Source organism: Lithobates pipiens, unplaced genomic scaffold, assembly GCF_037356315.1.
Source record: "Lithobates pipiens isolate NorthernLeopardFrog02 unplaced genomic scaffold, aLitPip1_a1.2 Scaffold_10, whole genome shotgun sequence".
Taxonomy (NCBI): domain Eukaryota; kingdom Metazoa; phylum Chordata; class Amphibia; order Anura; family Ranidae; genus Lithobates; species Lithobates pipiens.
The window spans coordinates 88,450,831-88,470,884 of record NW_027507686.1 but is presented as its reverse complement, the minus strand read 5'-3'; the positions used below and the strand labels follow the sequence as shown (position 1 = coordinate 88,470,884).

At 38.8% G+C, this 20,054-nt stretch overlaps 2 protein-coding genes across 3 annotated transcripts in view; one reads left to right on the top strand and one right to left on the bottom strand.

Annotated features, from left to right (window-relative positions):
• LRFN4 (leucine rich repeat and fibronectin type III domain containing 4) overlaps window positions 1-16,663 on the top strand; it is a 30,109-nt gene extending 13,446 nt beyond the window's left edge. For both annotated transcript variants that reach the window (XM_077456718.1, XM_077456710.1), the window contains exons 2-3: window positions 3,107-4,507; window positions 14,923-16,663. In XM_077456718.1, coding sequence (XP_077312844.1) covers window positions 3,126-4,507; window positions 14,923-15,703 — 2,163 coding nt within the window. In that variant the 5' untranslated portion in view covers window positions 3,107-3,125 and the 3' untranslated portion in view covers window positions 15,704-16,663. The remainder of the gene's footprint in view (window positions 1-3,106; window positions 4,508-14,922) is intronic.
• The window catches only part of PC (pyruvate carboxylase), a 939,549-nt gene that overhangs the window by 146,607 nt on the left and 772,888 nt on the right, over window positions 1-20,054 (bottom strand). The window lies entirely within an intron of this gene.

The following is a 20,054-nucleotide window of genomic DNA, read 5'->3' as shown; positions in this document are numbered from 1 at the left end:
CACCTAGGTATCACCACGGACGAGCGAGTATCGATACAGACTGTACATTACAAAATGATCATTATCATGAGATGCTTTTATTTATTGAACTTTGTGTAAGCCTATATCTTAAAAGAGAGGACTTTTTGATGGGAATAAAACTTTAAAATCGGTTTGCCCTATGAGGATTCCCCCTAATGTATGAGATGCAGTAACCCCTTAGGATTGCTGATTAAGGACACGGTCTTGCTGCATAGAGAATCATAGAGCATGCAGCAGCTAAATGAAACTACAGATTTGTTTCCATAAGCACCGGATGAGCTAATTTTATTTGCTTGATGATTTTGAAGTAATAAAATATGTTTTTATTTTCATATTTGATATATTTCAAATCCCATTGTGATACACTTAGCCCATTGATTTTGGGGTAATTATTGTATAAATATTTGAGAAAGGGATGGTACCCATGTAAACCCACCTCTTGCTATAATATACACCCATTAGCCATAACATTATTACCACCCACCAAAACCCGTTGAGGTATGAACTCCACCAGACCTCTCAAGGTATGCTGTGGTACCTGTCACCAAGCCGTCAGTAGCTGATCCTTCAAGTCCTGTGAGTTATGAGGTGGGGCCCGCATGGATCAAATATGTTTTCCAGCACATCTCACAGATTCTTGACTGAATTGAGATCTGGAGAATGTGGAGACCAAGTAAACACTGCAACCTGGTTTTGTTACTCAATCATTATTTAATTCATCGGACCAGAATACCTTCTTACATTGCTCCGTGATCCAGTTTTGATGCTCACATGCCCATTTTAGGTGCTTTTGGCTGTGGACATGTGTCAGCTTGGGCACCCTGACTGCGCTGCGGCTACACATCCCTATACACAACAAACTGCGATGCACTGTTCTGATAATTTCTATCTGAACCAGCATTTACTTTTTCAGTGATGTGAATTGGATCGGACTATACAGGCCAGTCTTTGCTGCCCACATACATCAGTGAGCCATGGCCACCCGTGACTCTGCCAGCAGTTTGCCAGTTTTCATTCCTTGGACCACTTTGGTTCTGACCACTGCAGACTAAGAGCATCCCCATCCCACAAGAGCTGAGGTTTTGAAGGTGCTTTGACCCACATGTCTAGCCATTACAATGTGGTCCTTGTCAAAGTTGCACAAATCCCTATGCATGCCCATTGTTTCTGCTTTTAACACAGCTACTTCAGGGAGAACATGTTCACTTGCCGCCGAATATATCCCACTGACTTTCAAATGCCATTGTAACAAGATATTCAATGTTCTTCACTTTACCTGTCATAATGTTTTGGCTGTTTGGTGTATACAACCATGTATAAAGAATAAGGAATGTGGTGTACCGAACATATTTACTATCCCTTACATGTTAGGGTCCTTTACAAAAATGTATTCTTAAATTTGTGGTCAGTGTAGTGGCCCCTTACATTGTTGGTCAGCAGCATAGTGCAACTTTAAAGGTTAAGTGCTTTCTCAAATTGCTGGTGAGCATTGTGTTTCCTAACAATGGTGGTCAGTATGAGAGGAACCCCCTTTACATTTAATAGTGGGGAAAAATGGCTGTTTTACTGACAGCTATGTAGTGTGAGTGGTAACGAACATGGCAAACTAGAGGACAGGTACAACTGTTCCCACACCACTCCCTTTTCTGAGTGAAGTTGGTGCAAGAATTATGTTGGCACTGTCAGGCAATAAAACAATCGACCACTGTTCGAGGAACCTCTAGCAACCTTCCTCAGAAACCTAGTTGGCCTCAGAGTATGAATGGAGCCCTATGAAGATCCTATTTTCATACTGACTTTAGTAAAAGTAATATTTGTTTCAGGCAATGTGTGGTGAAAAAAGTCTGTGCCTACCCCTTTTTCATACCTCTGAAGTTGAGCTACTGAATATTTTGATTTCACACTGAAGTCAATAAATTTAAATCCACAGATAAGGTCTAGCCTCTTAATGTTGCTTCTTATACAGCAACTTTCACTTAAAGCAGTTGTAAACCATTGAAGAATCAAAAAAACGATAAAAATAAAATAAAAAAACTGTAAGACAATGGCATAATGTGCATCCTCTGGGTTCCTGGGCTCCAATCCTGTGAGTGATTGGAGCCACGATGACGTCACTTGCAGCCATTGTAAGCTGGACATTCAGAGCTCATGCGCCGATGATGCCATCGGCTGCACACAGTCTGAACATCTCCTAAACTGTGCACGTTTAGGAGATATTCACAGTACCTACAGATAAGCCTTATTATAGGCTTAGCTGTAAGTACAAGTGGTAGTACAGAGTTTATATTATTTTTGTGTACATAGGCATATTTCAAAATGACACAAACATTTTGCAACAAGAACACCTAAATAACTAAATAAATGAATATGCAAAATATAAAGGCAAAGTAAATGTGTACACACATTGAACACATGTAGAAATAATCCAAAATAACTTTGAGGTTCCTGTTCCTTTAAAGCATGTTAAACCACATAGTGCTTGTGCGGTGCCATTTGTCACTTTCTATGCTGTAAAATACCTTGTTGATCCGGCCTGTTCCTGTGCCCCCCTAGTTGTGCTAACCGCTGTAATCATTGCTGTTGATCTATTATTCTGCTGTGTTTAGAGTCTCTCCCTCTCCCCTTCCCACCCTGCCTGTCACTTCCTAGTGTGTGAGCAGATCTCCAAACCCTCCCCTCCTGTCGCTATTCCATGTGGCAGTAAAGTTAGTGATCACAATTACTGTCAGCCCCTCTGTTATAACAAGATATACTACACAATGTATGCATTTTTTTAAATTCTGCAGCTTAATACCTTATTTCACATCGCCGATGTGCAGTCACATGATTGCCTGGCAGAGTGCAATCTCAAACACATACCAAAGTTTAATGCTGCCTGTCTTATGATGAATACTGTATTTGTGTTTCCAAAGTATGTATTCAATAATTTTTCATTAGTAAAGCAGTGAAAAATTTCAAATAATGTACACGCTAAGAATGGCAGAATTAAGATTTCTAAAACTAACAATACCTTTATTAACATACAACTGATTAAGCAAACACATACAGCATATATATTTAACAACATTCTATTATTTCTTCACAGGGTTACTACTTCATCTACCATGGAAAGGTTGGTCTGGGGTGTTCTGCTGGTAGGAAGCCTTGTGACCATTGTCCATTCTTGTCCCTTTCATTGTACTTGCCAAAACCTTTCAGAGTCACTCAGCACGCTGTGTGCCAACAAGGGGTTGCTTTATGTCCCACCTAACATAGACCGCAGGACTGTGGAGCTACGGTTGGCGGACAACTTCATCCGAGTGGTAGCACAAGAAGACTTTCTCAACATGACAGGTTTGGTGGACCTTACTCTATCAAGAAACACCATAGATAACATTCAACCTTATGCCTTTGGTGATCTTGAGAGCCTTAGGTCTTTGCACTTGGATGGAAACCGTTTAACATCCATTCATGAGGAAGCTTTACGAGGAATGCTGAATCTCCAGCATCTTATTATCAACAATAACCAGCTTATAACAATTCCAGTGGCTACGTTTGATGATTTCATCCTTACGTTAGAGGACCTGGACTTGTCATATAATAATTTGATTAGTGCCCCATGGGAGGCTATTCAGAACATGGTTAGTTTGCATACTCTCAATCTTGACCATAATCTAATAGACTATGTAATGGAAGGGACGTTCTCTGAACTATACAAACTTTCCAGACTGGACATGACATCTAATAGGCTACACACACTACCTCCAGACCCTTTTTTTGTTCGTTCCCAAACTGGAGTAGTTAGCCCTACCCCTTACACATCCACAATAGTGCTCAATTTTGGTGGTAACCCATTTCACTGCAACTGTGAACTGTTATGGTTACGGCGGCTGGTGAGAGAAGATGATATGGAAACATGCGCTTCCCCTCCACAATTAGCAGGACGTTATTTCTGGTCTATACCAGAAGAAGAGTTCACTTGTGAGCCCCCTCTTATAACTCGTCATACACATCAACTCTGGGTACTTGAAGGCCAACGGGCAACACTAAAATGTAGGGCAATTGGAGACCCAGAGCCTGTTATACATTGGGTATCCCCAGATGATAAAATAATGCCAAACTCTTCTAGGACTGCTTCTTACCGAAATGGAACCTTGGATATACTGGTCACCACAATCAGGGATGATGGAGCTTATACCTGTATAGCAATTAATGCTGCTGGAGAATCAACTGCCCAAGTTGACCTCAAAATGATTCCTTTGCCTCATCGCAACAATGGAACAGTTAGTGTTCTGAGACAGGACCCTGGGTCATCTGACATTACTACTTCATCCAAGACAACAGCCAACGCCACAGAAGAAAGAAAGACAACAGAAAATGCAGTAGTGGTATCTGATGTAACTTCTTCCTCTGCATTGGTACGGTGGTACATGAACAGATCAGCCTATCTAGTATGGATGTACCAGATCCAGTACAACTGCACAGCGGATGAGACATTGGTGTACAGGTAAGATGAACAGAAGAAAAAAATCTTCATAATGTAAATTGTATAATTTACTACTGATGTAAACTACCTATAAAGGCAAGTTTTCTCAATTAGTTAAATAAGACTACACACAGATAGAGTAATTTTGCTTTTGGTGGAGGGTGAAAGTGGAACGTTGTGGATAAAAGCAAAAGTATATTAACTTTTGCAGAGCACTATTCACATAAAATTCCTTTTATATTTTCCGCTATTTTTTCTTATGACATTGAGGTGCTTTTCCAAATTGCATTAAAAGGGAACACCCTGATAAGTAGGAAATATGGCTGCTATGCAAATGGCAAAACTGTTTTACCCAATGCCTGATGTGGATACCTACCCTCCACTCAAAATAAATTAAACAGTTTTGGGTGTTGTCTTGTTTCACTATAACGAACATCAGCTTAACAGCGCTAAAGTTTGCTTCAAGAATAAATAGATGCATCTTTCACATGAAACACATGCAAAATTAAGTAATAACACTAAATATTTTAAACTCTCACAAAAAATACATTTCTTAAAAAGAAAAAACAGAGCAATGTCTGTATTATACAAACAGTATGTTCCTTCGTATTCCCCTTCCCCTGATCAACATGCAAGTAAAATGTTTAAATTAAGTAATAGTGTATTCAATAAAAAATTGAGTTTGGTGAGAGGGGCTGGCAGACTCCTGTAAATGTCATAACACCCTGCCACAAGTCTTCTTTCAGAAATGTTTTATGAAAGAGCACATTCCCAACATCCCTTTAGACATGTATATGCCCTCCCTGCTGGCCCTTAGGTGCTAAAGACTTTAGCTATTTAATCTGCACAAAATCAAAAACCAAACTGTACCTCTGTAAAAGTTAATGAATTGATTGCTGAACTGATGAAAAGTCCAGTAATTTGGGCAAATTGTTAAAACAAGCTTAAATCTTTGGATCAATAAGGGTACAAAGGTTACTTCTAGCAACGTATTCTTTGCTGAAAGGCTAATGGAGAATCTGCAGATGAGCAGCACAAAATGATACAAGGTGATAGAATGATACATGGCAAAAATGACACAATAGCTCAGCAACACTCCTGTGGCCATGAGTCAACCTCTGTGACATCTGTGCACTCAGCTCCCTGCATGTTCAACAATGAGTGCTCCATGTTAACTGAATGTTGCTTAAACTTACACTCTGTGATTATCTACAAAGCTACACAAATTAGCTACAAAAATTCTGTGTTTACTTTAAACTATTTTTACTTAAGTAGAAAGAGGAGAATAAAAGTAGAGCAAGTACGGTATATATGACTTGCAGACATGGATTTTTCTAGTGATTTTTACAGAAAAGATTGTTCATACACTGTTGCATAATAAGTATGCATCAACTGCAATGGAGCAGTGACCTATGCCTGCATCAATCAACGTGTCATATGGTATACAGTGGGCATCTTGACTGAAACACTGGCAGTTGTATACACAGTACAAAAGGTTAAGCATTCAGTTGAACATGTAAGTCATTGGCAAATTGGTAGTGACAGGTTTAATGATGTTTGGGTTCTACAAGCTTATTAGGTGAAGGGGGCAGTTTTAGCTCAAAACTGGAAGTACATTCTGGTGATATACTGTAAAAGGCCACTAGCTGAAGTATTGAAAGCTGCTTCTTCCACAGATTGTTTTGTAGCTATGTATAATGAATACAATACAATGTTGCTAAACAACACACTACATAATAATGCAATGCCTTTACTATTTACATGTCACCCCACTGACAATATTCTTATGCATCCATTAGAACTGATATGTGTATTGTGAAAATAGTGTTTCATTCTGCAGATTTCCATAGCCATGTATTTTACTGAACTAAAAATTCTCGCTCTGGATGTAAAGCACCACAAACATCACCAATGCTGAATGTAAAATGGCACTTTTGGTAAAATTATATATACAATTGCTGAAAACAAAAATGAAAAAAAAGCCATTCTGCACCAATGTATTTAAAATTACCTATTTCAGTCTGATTTTCCAAAATATTTCAAATGCTTCTTCCTTGTGACTATAGGAAGAAAGGTTATTTTGGGGGCGTTTAAGATACAGTGTTCAGAATGCCATTTACTACGCAAGGGAATGTCTCACTTGCTTTCTAGCAGTTTGTTAGCTCCAGGGTGGATAATCTCACTATAGCAGGCAGACCTTCCCACTTAGTTTTTTTTTCATTCACTCTTTATTTAGAAAAGGGTTTTACAAAAAAAAATTAGATTTCAATACAGAAGACAAGAAACAATGTTGTCAGGAATTCTCTAATGATACAGTACATTTAAATAGTTACATAAAACAGACTTGTGATGCGTGAATAAATGTGGCTTAAGGGAGGGATGGCACCATCCATAGGCCCCCCATGGTGGACCCTTAAGAGCAGTTGCCAGGCTGATATGTTCAGGCTAGTCACAGACATGCTTATCTATAAAATAGGTGTGCCTTAACTAAGGAAGGGGTAAAAAAGAAAAGGCAACATTGGCGAGGCTAATTGAACCATGCTAAAGTCTAAAAAAAATTTTACAAACCACAGTCCAGTGTTAATATTTAGAAATGCGAAGAGACCACAGAAAAAGCTGACTGGGGGGGGTCCTTATACCTCGGGGATCAAAGAGGTGTAAGGAGATGTTGGTTGAGGAAATGTCAGGGTGAGTTGTTCAACTCATCTAGGGCAGGTTCGGCAGATATTATTTTATACTCTTCTGAATAGAAGAAGTTCAACCAATAGAAGCATGTTTTATCGAATTTTGTGGATGTCCCTTCAAGAGAGCTGGTTATATTTTCCATGTGATAGATATCTTTAATGTGGAGGAGCCACTGTCAAATCATGGGCAGTGAGGACGATGTCCACAAAGCTGGAATGCAAGAGCTAGTGGCATTGACCAAATGAATATTAACTGAATTTTTTATACCTTGAAAGGAAAGTCATTATGGTGTAGAAGAAAAAAATCATGCGTCTCTAGGTAAATGGTGGTTGGTGAACTGTTGGGTTAGGGAAAGCAATTGAGTGTAAAAATTATGCAGGTGGGAACACGACCAGAATATGTGCATCAGATCCACCTGTTGTGCAAAACACCACACCAGCAGGTATCCAGAATGGTCAGGTAGATAGCATGTAAGAGCCTATGTTATGGTACCATCTAGAGATCAATTTGTACCCAGCTTCCTGGGATCTATAGTATCTATTACAGATGGAGCAGTGTAATGAAAGGGAAAGAATTTTGTTCTATACCGAGGTCAGATTTCCACTAGTCTAGAAACTTGAGTGTGTTCTGTGATATTTCAGAGAGAATCAGTTTGTAGGAGAATGAAAGGCCATGGGAAAGGGACTCTGACACTCGCCATTCCAGTTCAAACATTGTGAACTGGATGGACTTGTGTCTTTTTTCAACCTGACTAACTATGTAACTATGTAATTGTGAGGGGGCTCCCAAACAATGATACAATTTGTGAGTTGGAGGATCTTTAGAGGTCCCATTGAGGAAAAAGAGGGGTTTGTTAACATTTGAGGGTTCAAGATCCAAGTGGAGTTTTGAAGAAAGTGGAGCATGAGACGCATATACTGTGAGGATAATATACAGAATGCGTTATCTTCATTAACTGAAGTGAACTCAGGATGCTCCCATATATGTAATAAAAGAGATGGGGAAGGGGTTATTTTATATTTGATATTATACTTGACAAAAGAATTCCTACAGTATCTATATGTGGGTGCAAGAGTAGGACGGGCCTCAGATTTATCTGTGCAATAGTCGAGCAACGTAAAAGAGAATGGAGTCCGAGAGATGGACTGCTCCATGGAGACCCATTGTTTAATCTTAGCATGTTGGCTCCAACACAGGGAATGCATGAGATGGGTGGCTCTATGATAAAGTGTGATGTCAGGTAATGCCATCCCACCAGGATATTTTCATTTTGGCAGGTTTGCATGCCCAACGTGATTGAGTAATGATTTTAAAGATTTGAAGACATTTGTGGGGACATGTGCAGCGATCATCTGAGATAGGTTGAGAATCCAAAGAAGGATATTTTGTTCACAAAGTTATGCCTGCTCAGAACACCAAATCAGTTTGAAATTTGGGAACGCAAGGGAGAGAAATTTAGTTTGTAGAATTTAGAGAGGTCTCTAGGCAAAAATATTCTCAAATATTTAATGTAGGACAAGCCTAAAGGACTAGCTCTCCTGGAGACTATCCAGCGTACTGCTTTGGATGGTGAGGCTATGAAAATTTGATAGCTCTCCATAATAGGCAAATTCATGTTTAGGTAATGCGGTGATAGGATTACATCTGCGTATTCCCACTTTAAAAAAAATAGGAAGTAAAGAATATACATGTGGAAATTTAAAAAAATCAGCAGTAAGTTTTGACAGTTTGCCAAAATCCTTACAATGTTCAATACAAGTGATTTTTTTTGCTTGCAAAAAGTGTAGTCATACTTTAATTATTTGACATAAAAAATATCAAGTGATTTACAGCAAATGTCTAAAAATTTAGCAGAATTTAATATTTTCGAATAGCCCCATTACCAGGCTCCATGTTTTAACCACTTCAAAATCAGCATGTTTCTTAATTTCCAAAATGTATAGGGGAATCTGGATCACCTTGCTGTGTCTACTTTCCAAAAAAAGGGGTTATTTTTGGGGAGTTCCCATTGTCATATATTAGGAATAGGAGAACCTGTTTTTTTGATAATTGTTGGCCTTTTGGCTATCAAAAGTAAGGTAAACATTTTTTTAAAAACCTTTTTAAAAACTTGCAGTTACTTAACACCACCAAAATAACACCCCATCCATCAAAAAAATCTATATATTATATATAATATATATATATATATATATATATATATATATATATATATATATATATATATATATATAGATAGATAGATAGATTTTATCACCTTCAAATTTTGTAAGTTTGCCCACTTACAAATAAAGGGTCTGTAAATTTTTTTTATCATAGGTGTATTTTAAATAATAGAGATGGAACATCAAAGAAAAAAAAATAATCCAGACAAAACACATAAAACAAATGCTATAAATTAGGTTGCAGTTCAGTGAGTTAAATAAGTATTTGATCCCCAAGAAAAACTTGACTTGGTACTTGGTGGAGAAACCCTTGTTGGCAAGCACAGAGGTAAGATGTTTCTTGTAGTTGGTGACCAGGTTTGCAAACATTTCAGGAGGGATTTTGGTCCACTCTTCTTTACAGATCTTCTCTAAATCCTTAAGGTTTCTTGGCACCTCGAAATTTCAGATCCCTCAATAAATTTTCTATAGGATTAAGGTCTGGAGACTGACTATGCCACCCCATGACCTTAATATGCTTCTTCTTGAGCCACCACTTTGTTGACTTGGTGGTATGTTATAGTTTATTGTCATGCTGGAAGACCCATCCACAAGCCATCTTCAGTGTTCTGGCTGAGAGAAGGTGGTTCTCAGCCAAGATCTTACAATACATGGTGCCGTTCATTGGCCCATCAATGTGGCAAAGTTGGTCTGTACCTTTAGCAGAGAAACAGCCCCAAAGCATCATGTTTCCAATTCCGTACTTGACCTTAGGGATCATGTTCTTAGGGTCATAGTCAGCATTTTTCTTCCTCCAAAACATAGCGAGTCGAGTTAATGCCAAAAAGCTCAATTTTGGTCTCATCTGACCACAGCATTTTCTCCCAATCCCTCTCTGAATCATTTAGATGTTCATTGAAATGATTGCACATGTGCATTCTTATGGAGAAGGGCTTGTCGTGTTTGGAGGAAGAAAAATGCTAACTATGACCCTAAGAACACCAACCCTACAGTCAAGCATGGAGGTGGAAACATGATGCTTTGGGGCCGTTCCTCTGCTAAAGGTACAGACCGACTTTGACATATTAAAGGGGCCAATGGATGGGGCTATGTATTGTAAAATCTTGAATGGGAACCTTTTTCCCCCAGCCAGAACACTGAAGATGGGTCATGAATGGGCCTTTCAGCATGAACATGATTCAAAACATACTGCCAAGGCAACAAAGAAGTGGCTTAAGAAGAAGCACATTGAGGTCAAGGAGTGGCTTGCCAGTCACCAGACCTTAATCCTATAGAAAAATTATGGAGGGAACTGAAACTTTGAGTTGCCAAGTGACAGCCAAGAAACCTTAAGGATTTAGAGAAGATCTGTAAAGAAGAGAGGCTCAAAATCCCTCCTGAGATGTGCGCAAATCTGGTCATTAACTACAAGAAATGCCTTACCTCTGTGCTTGCCAACAAGGGTTATTCCAAGTACTAAGTCATGTTTTGCTTGGGGATCAAATACTTATTTTACTCACTGAACTGCAACTTAATTTATAGCATGTTGTATGTGTTTTGTCTGGATTTTTGGTTAATATTCTGTCTCTATCATTTCAAATACACCTATGATAAAAATTATAGACCCTTCTTTTCCTTGTACCGTATATACTCGAGTATAAGCCGAGATTTTCAGCCTCTTTTTTGAGGCTGAAAGTGCCCCCCTCGGCTTATACTCGAGTCATCGCTGTCTGCCCGCTCGATCAGCGTGTCGAGCAGACAGACAGCGGCCATTCTGATTCAAAAGCCGCGCCTCCGGCTCCCCCTTCGCCTGTGATAGGCGGAACACTGAATTTCCCAGCAGCCTGTGTTCCGCCTATCACGGACTTCGTATCATCCTCGTACTACGGACGAGGATGATACGACGTCTGTGATAGGCGGAACACAGGCTGCTGGGAAATTCAGTGTTCCGCCTATCACAGGCGAAGGCGGCGGCGCAGCTTTTGAATTTTACAATGGCCGCCGACGAACGAAGAGGGCACGGGACGGAGGCAAGGCACAGGACGGCACGGCACGGGACGGGACGGGACGGGACCGGAGGCAAGGCATGGCGGCGAGGCACGGCGGCGAGGCACGGAGGCAAGGAGGCTCGGCACGGGACGGAGGCTCGGGACAAAGGCTCAGGACACAGGTAGGCTGGACACACACACACACACACACACACACACACACACACACACACACACACACACACACACACACAGGGATGGATGGATGGATGGAGACACACACACACAGGGATGGATGGACGGACACACAGGGATGGACGGACACACAGGGATGGACGGACACACAGGGATGGACGGACACACACACAGGGATGGACAGGCATGTCTTACCCTCGGCTTATACACGAGTCAATAAGTTTGCCAGTTTTTTTGGGGGTAAATTGGGGGCCTCGGCTTATATTCGGGTCGGCCTATACTCGAGTATATACGGTAAGTGGGCAAACTTACAAAATTTGCAGGGGATCAAATAATGATTTTCCCCACGGTTTATAGATCATTTTGTTCAGTGTTGCATGATGACATAATTGAGATAAAATTATTACAGGATTGGAAACTGAAAAATGGCCTGGCAAAGAAGGAGGTAATACAGTTTGGTGTGAATGGTTTGACATAAATGCTGGGTTTTACAGATAAATGCGTCTGTAATGTATATCTGTGTTCAACATATGTGTAGTGGATGTTAACTTATATGGTATATGTGTGCTTTTAAAAGATACAATCTGATATTAATGAGGAAGTAATGCATCAACAGTCGGCTTGCATCAAAGAAAAAAAAGTTAAGATAAGCCGACAGAAAGTTCAGAGCTTGGCAACCTTAGTATATGTTGATCTGTGGTGACGGTTTGATAAAAACCAGCCAATACAGTACTTTTTAATTAGCAATTACTACAATTTGAGAACAAAAAGGGACAGTAATCCCACAGACACAGCAACCTTTAATAATACATCATATCCCCCCTCTCTTTAAGCTTATGCTTAAAGAGGAAGTAAACCCTGATGAGTTTACTTCCTCTTTCATTCCCTGCAAAGGTAAAGCATAATGGACTACTATGCATCGCATAGTAGTCCATTATGTGTCACTTACCTGACACAGGAGCCAGCGATGTCACCGCTGTCCCCTGTAGTCTGGCGCATCCATCTTCTCGGTGGGTCTCGCTGCTCCGCCGCTGTCATTCGGCGAAGCCGCGATGACGTCACTCCCGCGCATGTGCATGGGAACCGCCACTCGCGGCATATCGGCGTTGACCGCGGCGTGCTCTGTTACAGCGGTGCCTGTCTTTCGGCAAATATCTCCTTAACCGTGTAGGTTTAGGAGATATTTCTTGGACCTACAGGTAAGCCTCAATCTAGGCTTACCTGTAGGTCAAAGTGGTTTGTAAGGGTTTACAACCACTTTAAAGAGAAGGGGGATAAATACCTTTATCCAGCAGGAAACTAGGTAGTATGATCACTGAATACTTTAACAATTATATTTTCACTTAGTGCTTTCTTTCCTATTTCATAACATTTAATAGAGGTCTACTTGAGTATACAGTTTCTTAGTAAGATGCAGTTGCAAGACAAGTTACATTAGTACTAAGGTTGCAGATCTTGTTTTATATATTTAGGTGTGTCTAAGCTATTTACTTCCCCTCCTGAGTGAACAGATGTTTACAGAACAATTTGAAACAACTTATTACAGTAGCTTATTTTGTTTGCAGTGGAATATTCTGGTTTCTTGAAGCTCAGCATGGCCTTCAGGGTGTACTGGTCCTAAAAATAAGCTGCCAAAAATGCACTTACATCCCATTAATGAGCTCCGTTTCTCTTGTTAGCATTCCCTACCAAATTGTGCGTTCAAATTCGCCTAGCAATCACTTAGCATTATAATAATTATTATGAAGTGTAATAACTTAAGAATAATAATAGTAATTAAGGTATCATGGCAATTTATGTATTCAGTGAGAGCATATCTATTTGGCTGGTTATGACTTTAGCAAAAGGAAAAACTAAGGTCAAGTCAGAGCATTTGTCATAATGTAACGTCTACTAAAAGCACATTTGCCCTCACATATGCAAGCTTGAATAATTTAAAAAATAATTAAATTTCCATTAGTGTACATATTTACAATGGGTTATTATATCTTTTCACAGTCTTTGTACATATCTATATATCTCTATATATATATATACACACACATATTATATATATATATATATATATATATATATATATATATATATACACACACACACACACACATACAGTACATAAAGACACATGTAAGATACTAATAATGTTACTACTGCTTTGGCTGCCCTAATTTCTGGTTTGATTTTTTGCATTAACATATTTTGGAAGAGAAAAGTATGATTACTTTAGGGTCATAATTCATTTCAGGACAGTAGTGACTTGATTTTGTGGGAGAGGTCCAAAACTCTGCCAGTAACAGCTAATTCCCTAAAGATTAAACAATGATCGGGCTCCACAGACCTCTCTTTGTATATTGATGACAGGAAGTGATTACACCTAATATGGATTTGTAGCAAAATAAAATTTTATCAGAAGCTGTGAACTCATTTCTGTTAGTGGCTGAGAGCTATATGGTCCAAATTGATAATCGCTTAACGTTTGTTTGTATGATTAGGATTATGATTGATATAATCAAGATTACTTGGCAGTAATTCTCAAGAAACTAAGAGAGGATAGAAATATAATATTTTAATATACAGAAGTGGTAGACTATAATGTCTTAGGCATTAAGCCAAAAAATCCTTGTTCATTACTGTAAATGAAACAAGACAGGCTAGGGGCCAGCAGTTCACTCAAAGCCAGCCTCACTCAGCCAGGGCTCCGTGGAACTCTAGGATTCCTCCAGAACTTGCTCGGAGTTTCTTGAGCAGTGACAGACTTGTCCTCCACTTACACCCACCATCAATATTAGGAGCAGAATTTAATACTGGCATCCAGTAGTAGGGGTCATTATTATAGCGAGCACCAATGCCAGGTGGCCCTACATTAACTGCTAAATTAGGGGGCTCTCCATTGACCACCAGTGTAACAGGGCTTTCTTCTATTGACCAGCAATGTTAGAAGGCATATTCCCCACTGACCACCACAATAATAGGGCATTTTTCTACTGGTTTTCAATGTAAGGAGGTGTGCCTCTACTCAAAACTAATGTAAGGAAACCATTTCATTCTTTTTTGTCCATTATTCCTAATATTATTCATGATTACTAGTGAACGTATGTTTTGGAGGTTTAGAGCAGGAGGGGTGTTGATAAATGACCCACTAGTGACACAAACGCATATTGTTGTTTCCTTTAAAATTTTTATTAATTACTGATCACAATAGTGTACTGTAGTGTAATGTTGAGCTGTGCATGGGAATCTATGAGCTTCTTGCTTTCATTTTCAAAGCTTAAGTGAACAAACGGAAGCTATTTGGTAATATTCACAGCTGCTCTAGATTCTGTATATTTTGATTTTGTAAATCCCCTCTCTGTCTTTTTATTTTATCATTGAGCTCACATTATTACATCATTTGTTTTTTAATTTTTAATTTTTTATTTTACAGGATTCTGCCTTCCACAACCAAGCACTTTGCCTTGAAGCACTTAGTCTCGGGAGCAGATTATGACCTTTGCATCTTGGCTATTTTTGATGATGTTGCAACCTCCTTGGCTGCTACTAAATCCTTAGGATGTGTCCAGTTTTCCACAGCAGAGGCATACCCAGACTGCCGCTTACTGCATGCTCATTTCCTGGGAGGCACTTTAACCATTATTATCGGAGGAGTCATTGTGGTTACCCTGTTGGTTTTTACAGTTGTAATGATGGTCAAATACAAGGTTTGCAGTACTGCTCGTTCAGACATCCCAAAAGTCACTAATGTATACTCCCAGACCAATGGAAGTCAGATTATGCCCAATGGAATGCTTTTGCAATGCAGACTTAACAATGAGTCTGCCAAAGCCAGTTGTTCTCAAGTGGTGTATAAAGAAGATACTGGAAGGGTTATACATGGAGTGAAACCTCAACGTAGAAGGACTCGACACAGAGAAGCATCCGAGAAACAGGAGGACAAAACTATTAAGGTTTCAGATTTTGAGGGACTAAATGCAGGATCAAGCCCTGAGGCAGGTTTTGTTCTTCAAAAAACCAAACGTAGCTGTTCTGTAGATATGGGAGAGATGGCAACCACCACTTGTTACAGCTATGCCAAACGACTAAGCATTATATGGACAAAGAGAAGTCAGTCTGTCCACGGCATGCTTTCACACTGCGGGACTGAGCTACCCAAAGGAAAACCAGTTTTATTTACTGGTTCAGATGAGCTTGAAGAAAGTGTAGTGTAGAAAATGCCAATATTTCAGTGTTACAGCAAACCTTCTCATGACACAGGTACAAGGATTCATTTTATTAGGGCAGAAAAGAAAATTACAAAACTCTAGGATTCTTTATCAATGAGCCACGAACAAGCACTTATTCCTCTTCAGCACGAGGAAAGAAGAATATTACATATTTAATTTGTTATTAAATATGGTCGATTGTGTAACTGCCAGGATCTTGCCACACAACTGATGGAAGCATTTCATCAATCCTAAAAGGAATATTTTTGATTTGGTTGAAGTATGTGATATTTTCATTGGACTTGATGGCATCCTTTGGCGTTCCCCCAACATGGATACAAAACATCACTTTTCCTACTAAAGAAGTGTCTCTTTAGAAAGTATATAATTTGGAGTCAAAATCAATAAATCGACCAAACAAGGAGGTATGTAAACACCCTTGAGCAAAGTCAAATTTGAAAACAGGAAAATGAAAACTTTAATAAGGCAAAATTAAAGATCCGTTAAAGACACATCCACAGGTTTTCAGAAGGAGCCACTACCTTCCCAGTACATAAGTATGGATATAAAAAGCTCTGGTTGGTGCACCAGCCAATGACAAGATTTTGATTTTATTTACTTGAAAAAAATTATTTTATCAATCATATAATTAGCAAAAAACAACAGCAATTCTGACTACTCTACAGGCTAAGGATGGATATGAGTTTACATGTGTACGTGTGTATACACATTCCTCAGAGAGGTTATTGAAAAGGAACAGCAGTGGACCCTCTGATTTTGCCATTAAACTCTCTGCTTTATCCTGATTTACAGGCAAGTTTACCTTTTTCATAAATGCAAATATATCACACAGCAAATTAAAATGACTGCAGCACTTTAAAGTTTGAGTTCTCACAAAAGTTAAATATATAAATATCTCTACTCATTGGATTTTTTATATAATTTGCCAATAAAATAAAATTACAGAAAAAAGTGGTGTCTTGACCTTCAATAATATATATTAAAAAAAAAAAAAAAAAAACGAAGAGAATAAGCTCTTCCACAACTAAAGAAATATGATTGAGAGTAGCAGATTGTTGATGTCAATGACTTCTGCTTATCTCGGGTTACTTGTTCACTTGTATATATTTTGTTCAACCAGCACTAAAAATGCAATCCAGAACTAGTCAACTGCATATCTGTTTAAAGGATCCAGTATAACTGTGATAACTGGTGATGAGAAATAAATTATAATGCTCTTCCTACTTCCATAACAGCCTTTCTAAATTTGGAAAAACACAGCTATAGTATTTTGGTGATAAACTACAAAGAATTGGTTTAGTTGAAATAAAATAATAGGCTATTACTATTGTGGGGCCCTTTCAGTATAGAATGATTTCTTAAAACAAAAAACAAATTGCAGCACCCTAATACAATGCAGGTTTAAGCACCTTGTGGGACTGTTCCGCTTAGCATGTAGGTAATTAAATGTTACACTGTCAGAACCTACTGAACACAGCAAATCATACTTGGGATGGTTGTTCAATAATTTTATGGTAGGTCAGTGCTAAATACTGGTGTCTTCACACCTGAGACTTGCTACTTCTAATCCATGATGGTGACTCATATAGTTATTTGTGATACATTTCTGGTGGTGTGTATGCACTCAGAAACCTTACGCCACAACTACAAAAATCCTCTGGCACTTTCATTGTTATAACCAATGCATGGAAAAAATTCCATCAGTTCCTTAATGTGACACTTTCATGCAAACAACAGGCTGGCTCTTGGGGCTCTTGGGGAGGAGTTATACCAATATCAAAATGCAAGTGTGTGGACAAGTGCCATTTGTTTCCCATGTGCTCTTTTCACACCATAAGTGTGAGGTTTTAAGCTTAAAAATGCAGCTCAACGAAAATGGTGTGAACAAGCCCCTACAGGAAGGCTGGCGTTTAGAATTATAAGCAAATTTACAGAATAGTAATTGTCACAGTAGAAGAGACAAAACAGTTGATGAATTAAATACAAAAATACATAGATGTTGAAGCATTACTTACAACAGAGAGAAAACATACAGAAAACAGGTTTTGTGTACCTCATTCTAATATTACTTTGCTGACCATGATCTACCTACCCTCTATCCTCTTGTTCAATATGTGTGCCTCAGTTGCCAATAACAGCACTTTCACTGGACAGGGAGAATGGAGAGGAGTGGGGTTTAAACCTGAAATCTGAAAATGTAAGCCCTTGGTTGCAAAGAGAAAACATTTAAAGAGGGTTGCACAGAGGTGTGAGTTTGGAGCTAATGAACGTAACAGCATGCAGGTACTTGCACTTTTAAAGAAAGGTTACTATAATACTTGATAACACTTTGCTAGACATGGGAAATGGAATGAAAAAATTGGATAAAAAGGATTTTGAGGAAATTTTTGGGCTTTTCAAAGGCAGTATATAAGTAGATAATTATGACCCTGAAGTGTAAAGATGCAGACACAATGTTTATATCGCTTCTATTTAGACACCCTAACATCTAAAGCTTCCCATATCTGGTTACGCGCATAATAGTATTTAGAACTCATCAGCATCAGTCTGATGCAAAACTAAGAGCTTTATGAACATGCCAAAATCTGCAAAGTGAGCAAAAATTCTTAGAGCCTCAGCTTTTAAAGTACAATTATAGACAAACGTTTTTTTTAGTTTTGGACAGAGTGAAGATACATTACAACACCTATTAAGTTTTTATTGCTGTCTTTGTCCCTGCTAGGGAAATCCACCCTCTCTTTTTGTGAAATTGAAAGTAAAAGAAATTCCCAAATTTCTCCAGAAAGCGAATAAAGGGGATATCTTCCAAATGGAGACACTAGTTCTGGTGACCTGGGGGGCCCCAAGGGAATCCATTAATTTGCAAGGATTTCCTCTCACTTCCTGTTTTATCTATAGTTCTACTTTAATGGTCCTTAGCCAAAAAAGTTTTGTCTATAACTCTACTTTGACCACTTGCCGACCAGCCGCCACAGTTTTACTGTGGCAGAATGGCACGGCTGGGCAAAACAACGTTATGCAACATCGCTTCACCCTGTGGTCACTAGGGGCTCTCTCGATGACCATCAGGCTCTTGTGATCGCATGTGACACACTGAGAACCGGATTCACACAGATCTCGGTTCTCTGAGGGGAGAAGAGATTGATTGTCTGTTCATACAAAGTATGAACAGTAATCTGTCTTCTTCCCTAGACAGTCCCAATGGAACACAATTAACCCCTTGATCACCCCCTAGTGTTAATTTCTTCCCTGCCAGTGACATTTTAACAGTAATCAGTGCATTTTTATAGCAATGGTACCAAAAATGTGTCAAGTGTGTCTGATGTGTTCGCCATAATGTTGCAGTCCTTATAAAAATTGCAGATCGCCACCAATACTATTAAAAATTTGCTATAAATCTATCCCCTATTTTGTAGACGCTATAACTTTTGTGCAAACCAAGCAATATTATTATTGCAATTTTTATTGCCAAAAATATGTAAAAGAATATGTATCATCCTAAACAGAGAAAAAATTATCTTTTTAAAAAAAAAAAAAAATTGGGATATTCATTATAGCTAAAAGTACAAAATATTGTGTTTTTTTTTCAAAATTGTGGCTCTTTGTTTATAATGCAAAAAAATATAAACCGCAGAGATTATCAAATACCACCAAAAGAAAGCTCTATTTGTGGGAAAAAAAAAAGAACATTTTGTTTGGGTGCAGCGCTGCACGACTGCGCACTTGTCAGTTAAAGTGACGCAGTGTCGAATCGCAAAAAACGGCCTGGTCATTCAGCAGCCAAATCTTCCGGGGGGCTGAATCGGTTAATGGTTCTTAGCCCGATGAGATGGAATTTCTATCACAGCGTTACTACGCAAAATAAATTCCATGAAACACCTTTTTAATGTAGAATGGTTGCCCAACTATAAGTACATTTTAATTGGCAACTTCATGAGGCAGAGACAGAATGTTTAAACCTAAAGGTCAACTGAAAGACAATTTTTTTTGTGGAAGTCTAAGAATGCCTGTCAAGTTTGTATTGCCATTTGTGTCCCTGCTAGGGATATTTACTGTCTAGTTACTGCCGTTGCTGGACCTGAATATGAGGGTAATGCAACATTTTGAATTTTCACCAAACAGAAATAGAGGGGAAATGTTCCAGTGGGCATATGGGGATAACTATTTCAGAGGGCATTTCTCTTATCTTATAGAGATTTTCTACAGGACAGAAAGTGAAGGTATATACAGTTGTGCTCATAAGTTTACATACCCTGGTTGAAGTTATGATTTCTTGGCCATTTTTCAGAGAATATGAATGATAACACAAAAACTTTCTTTCACTCATGGTTAGTGC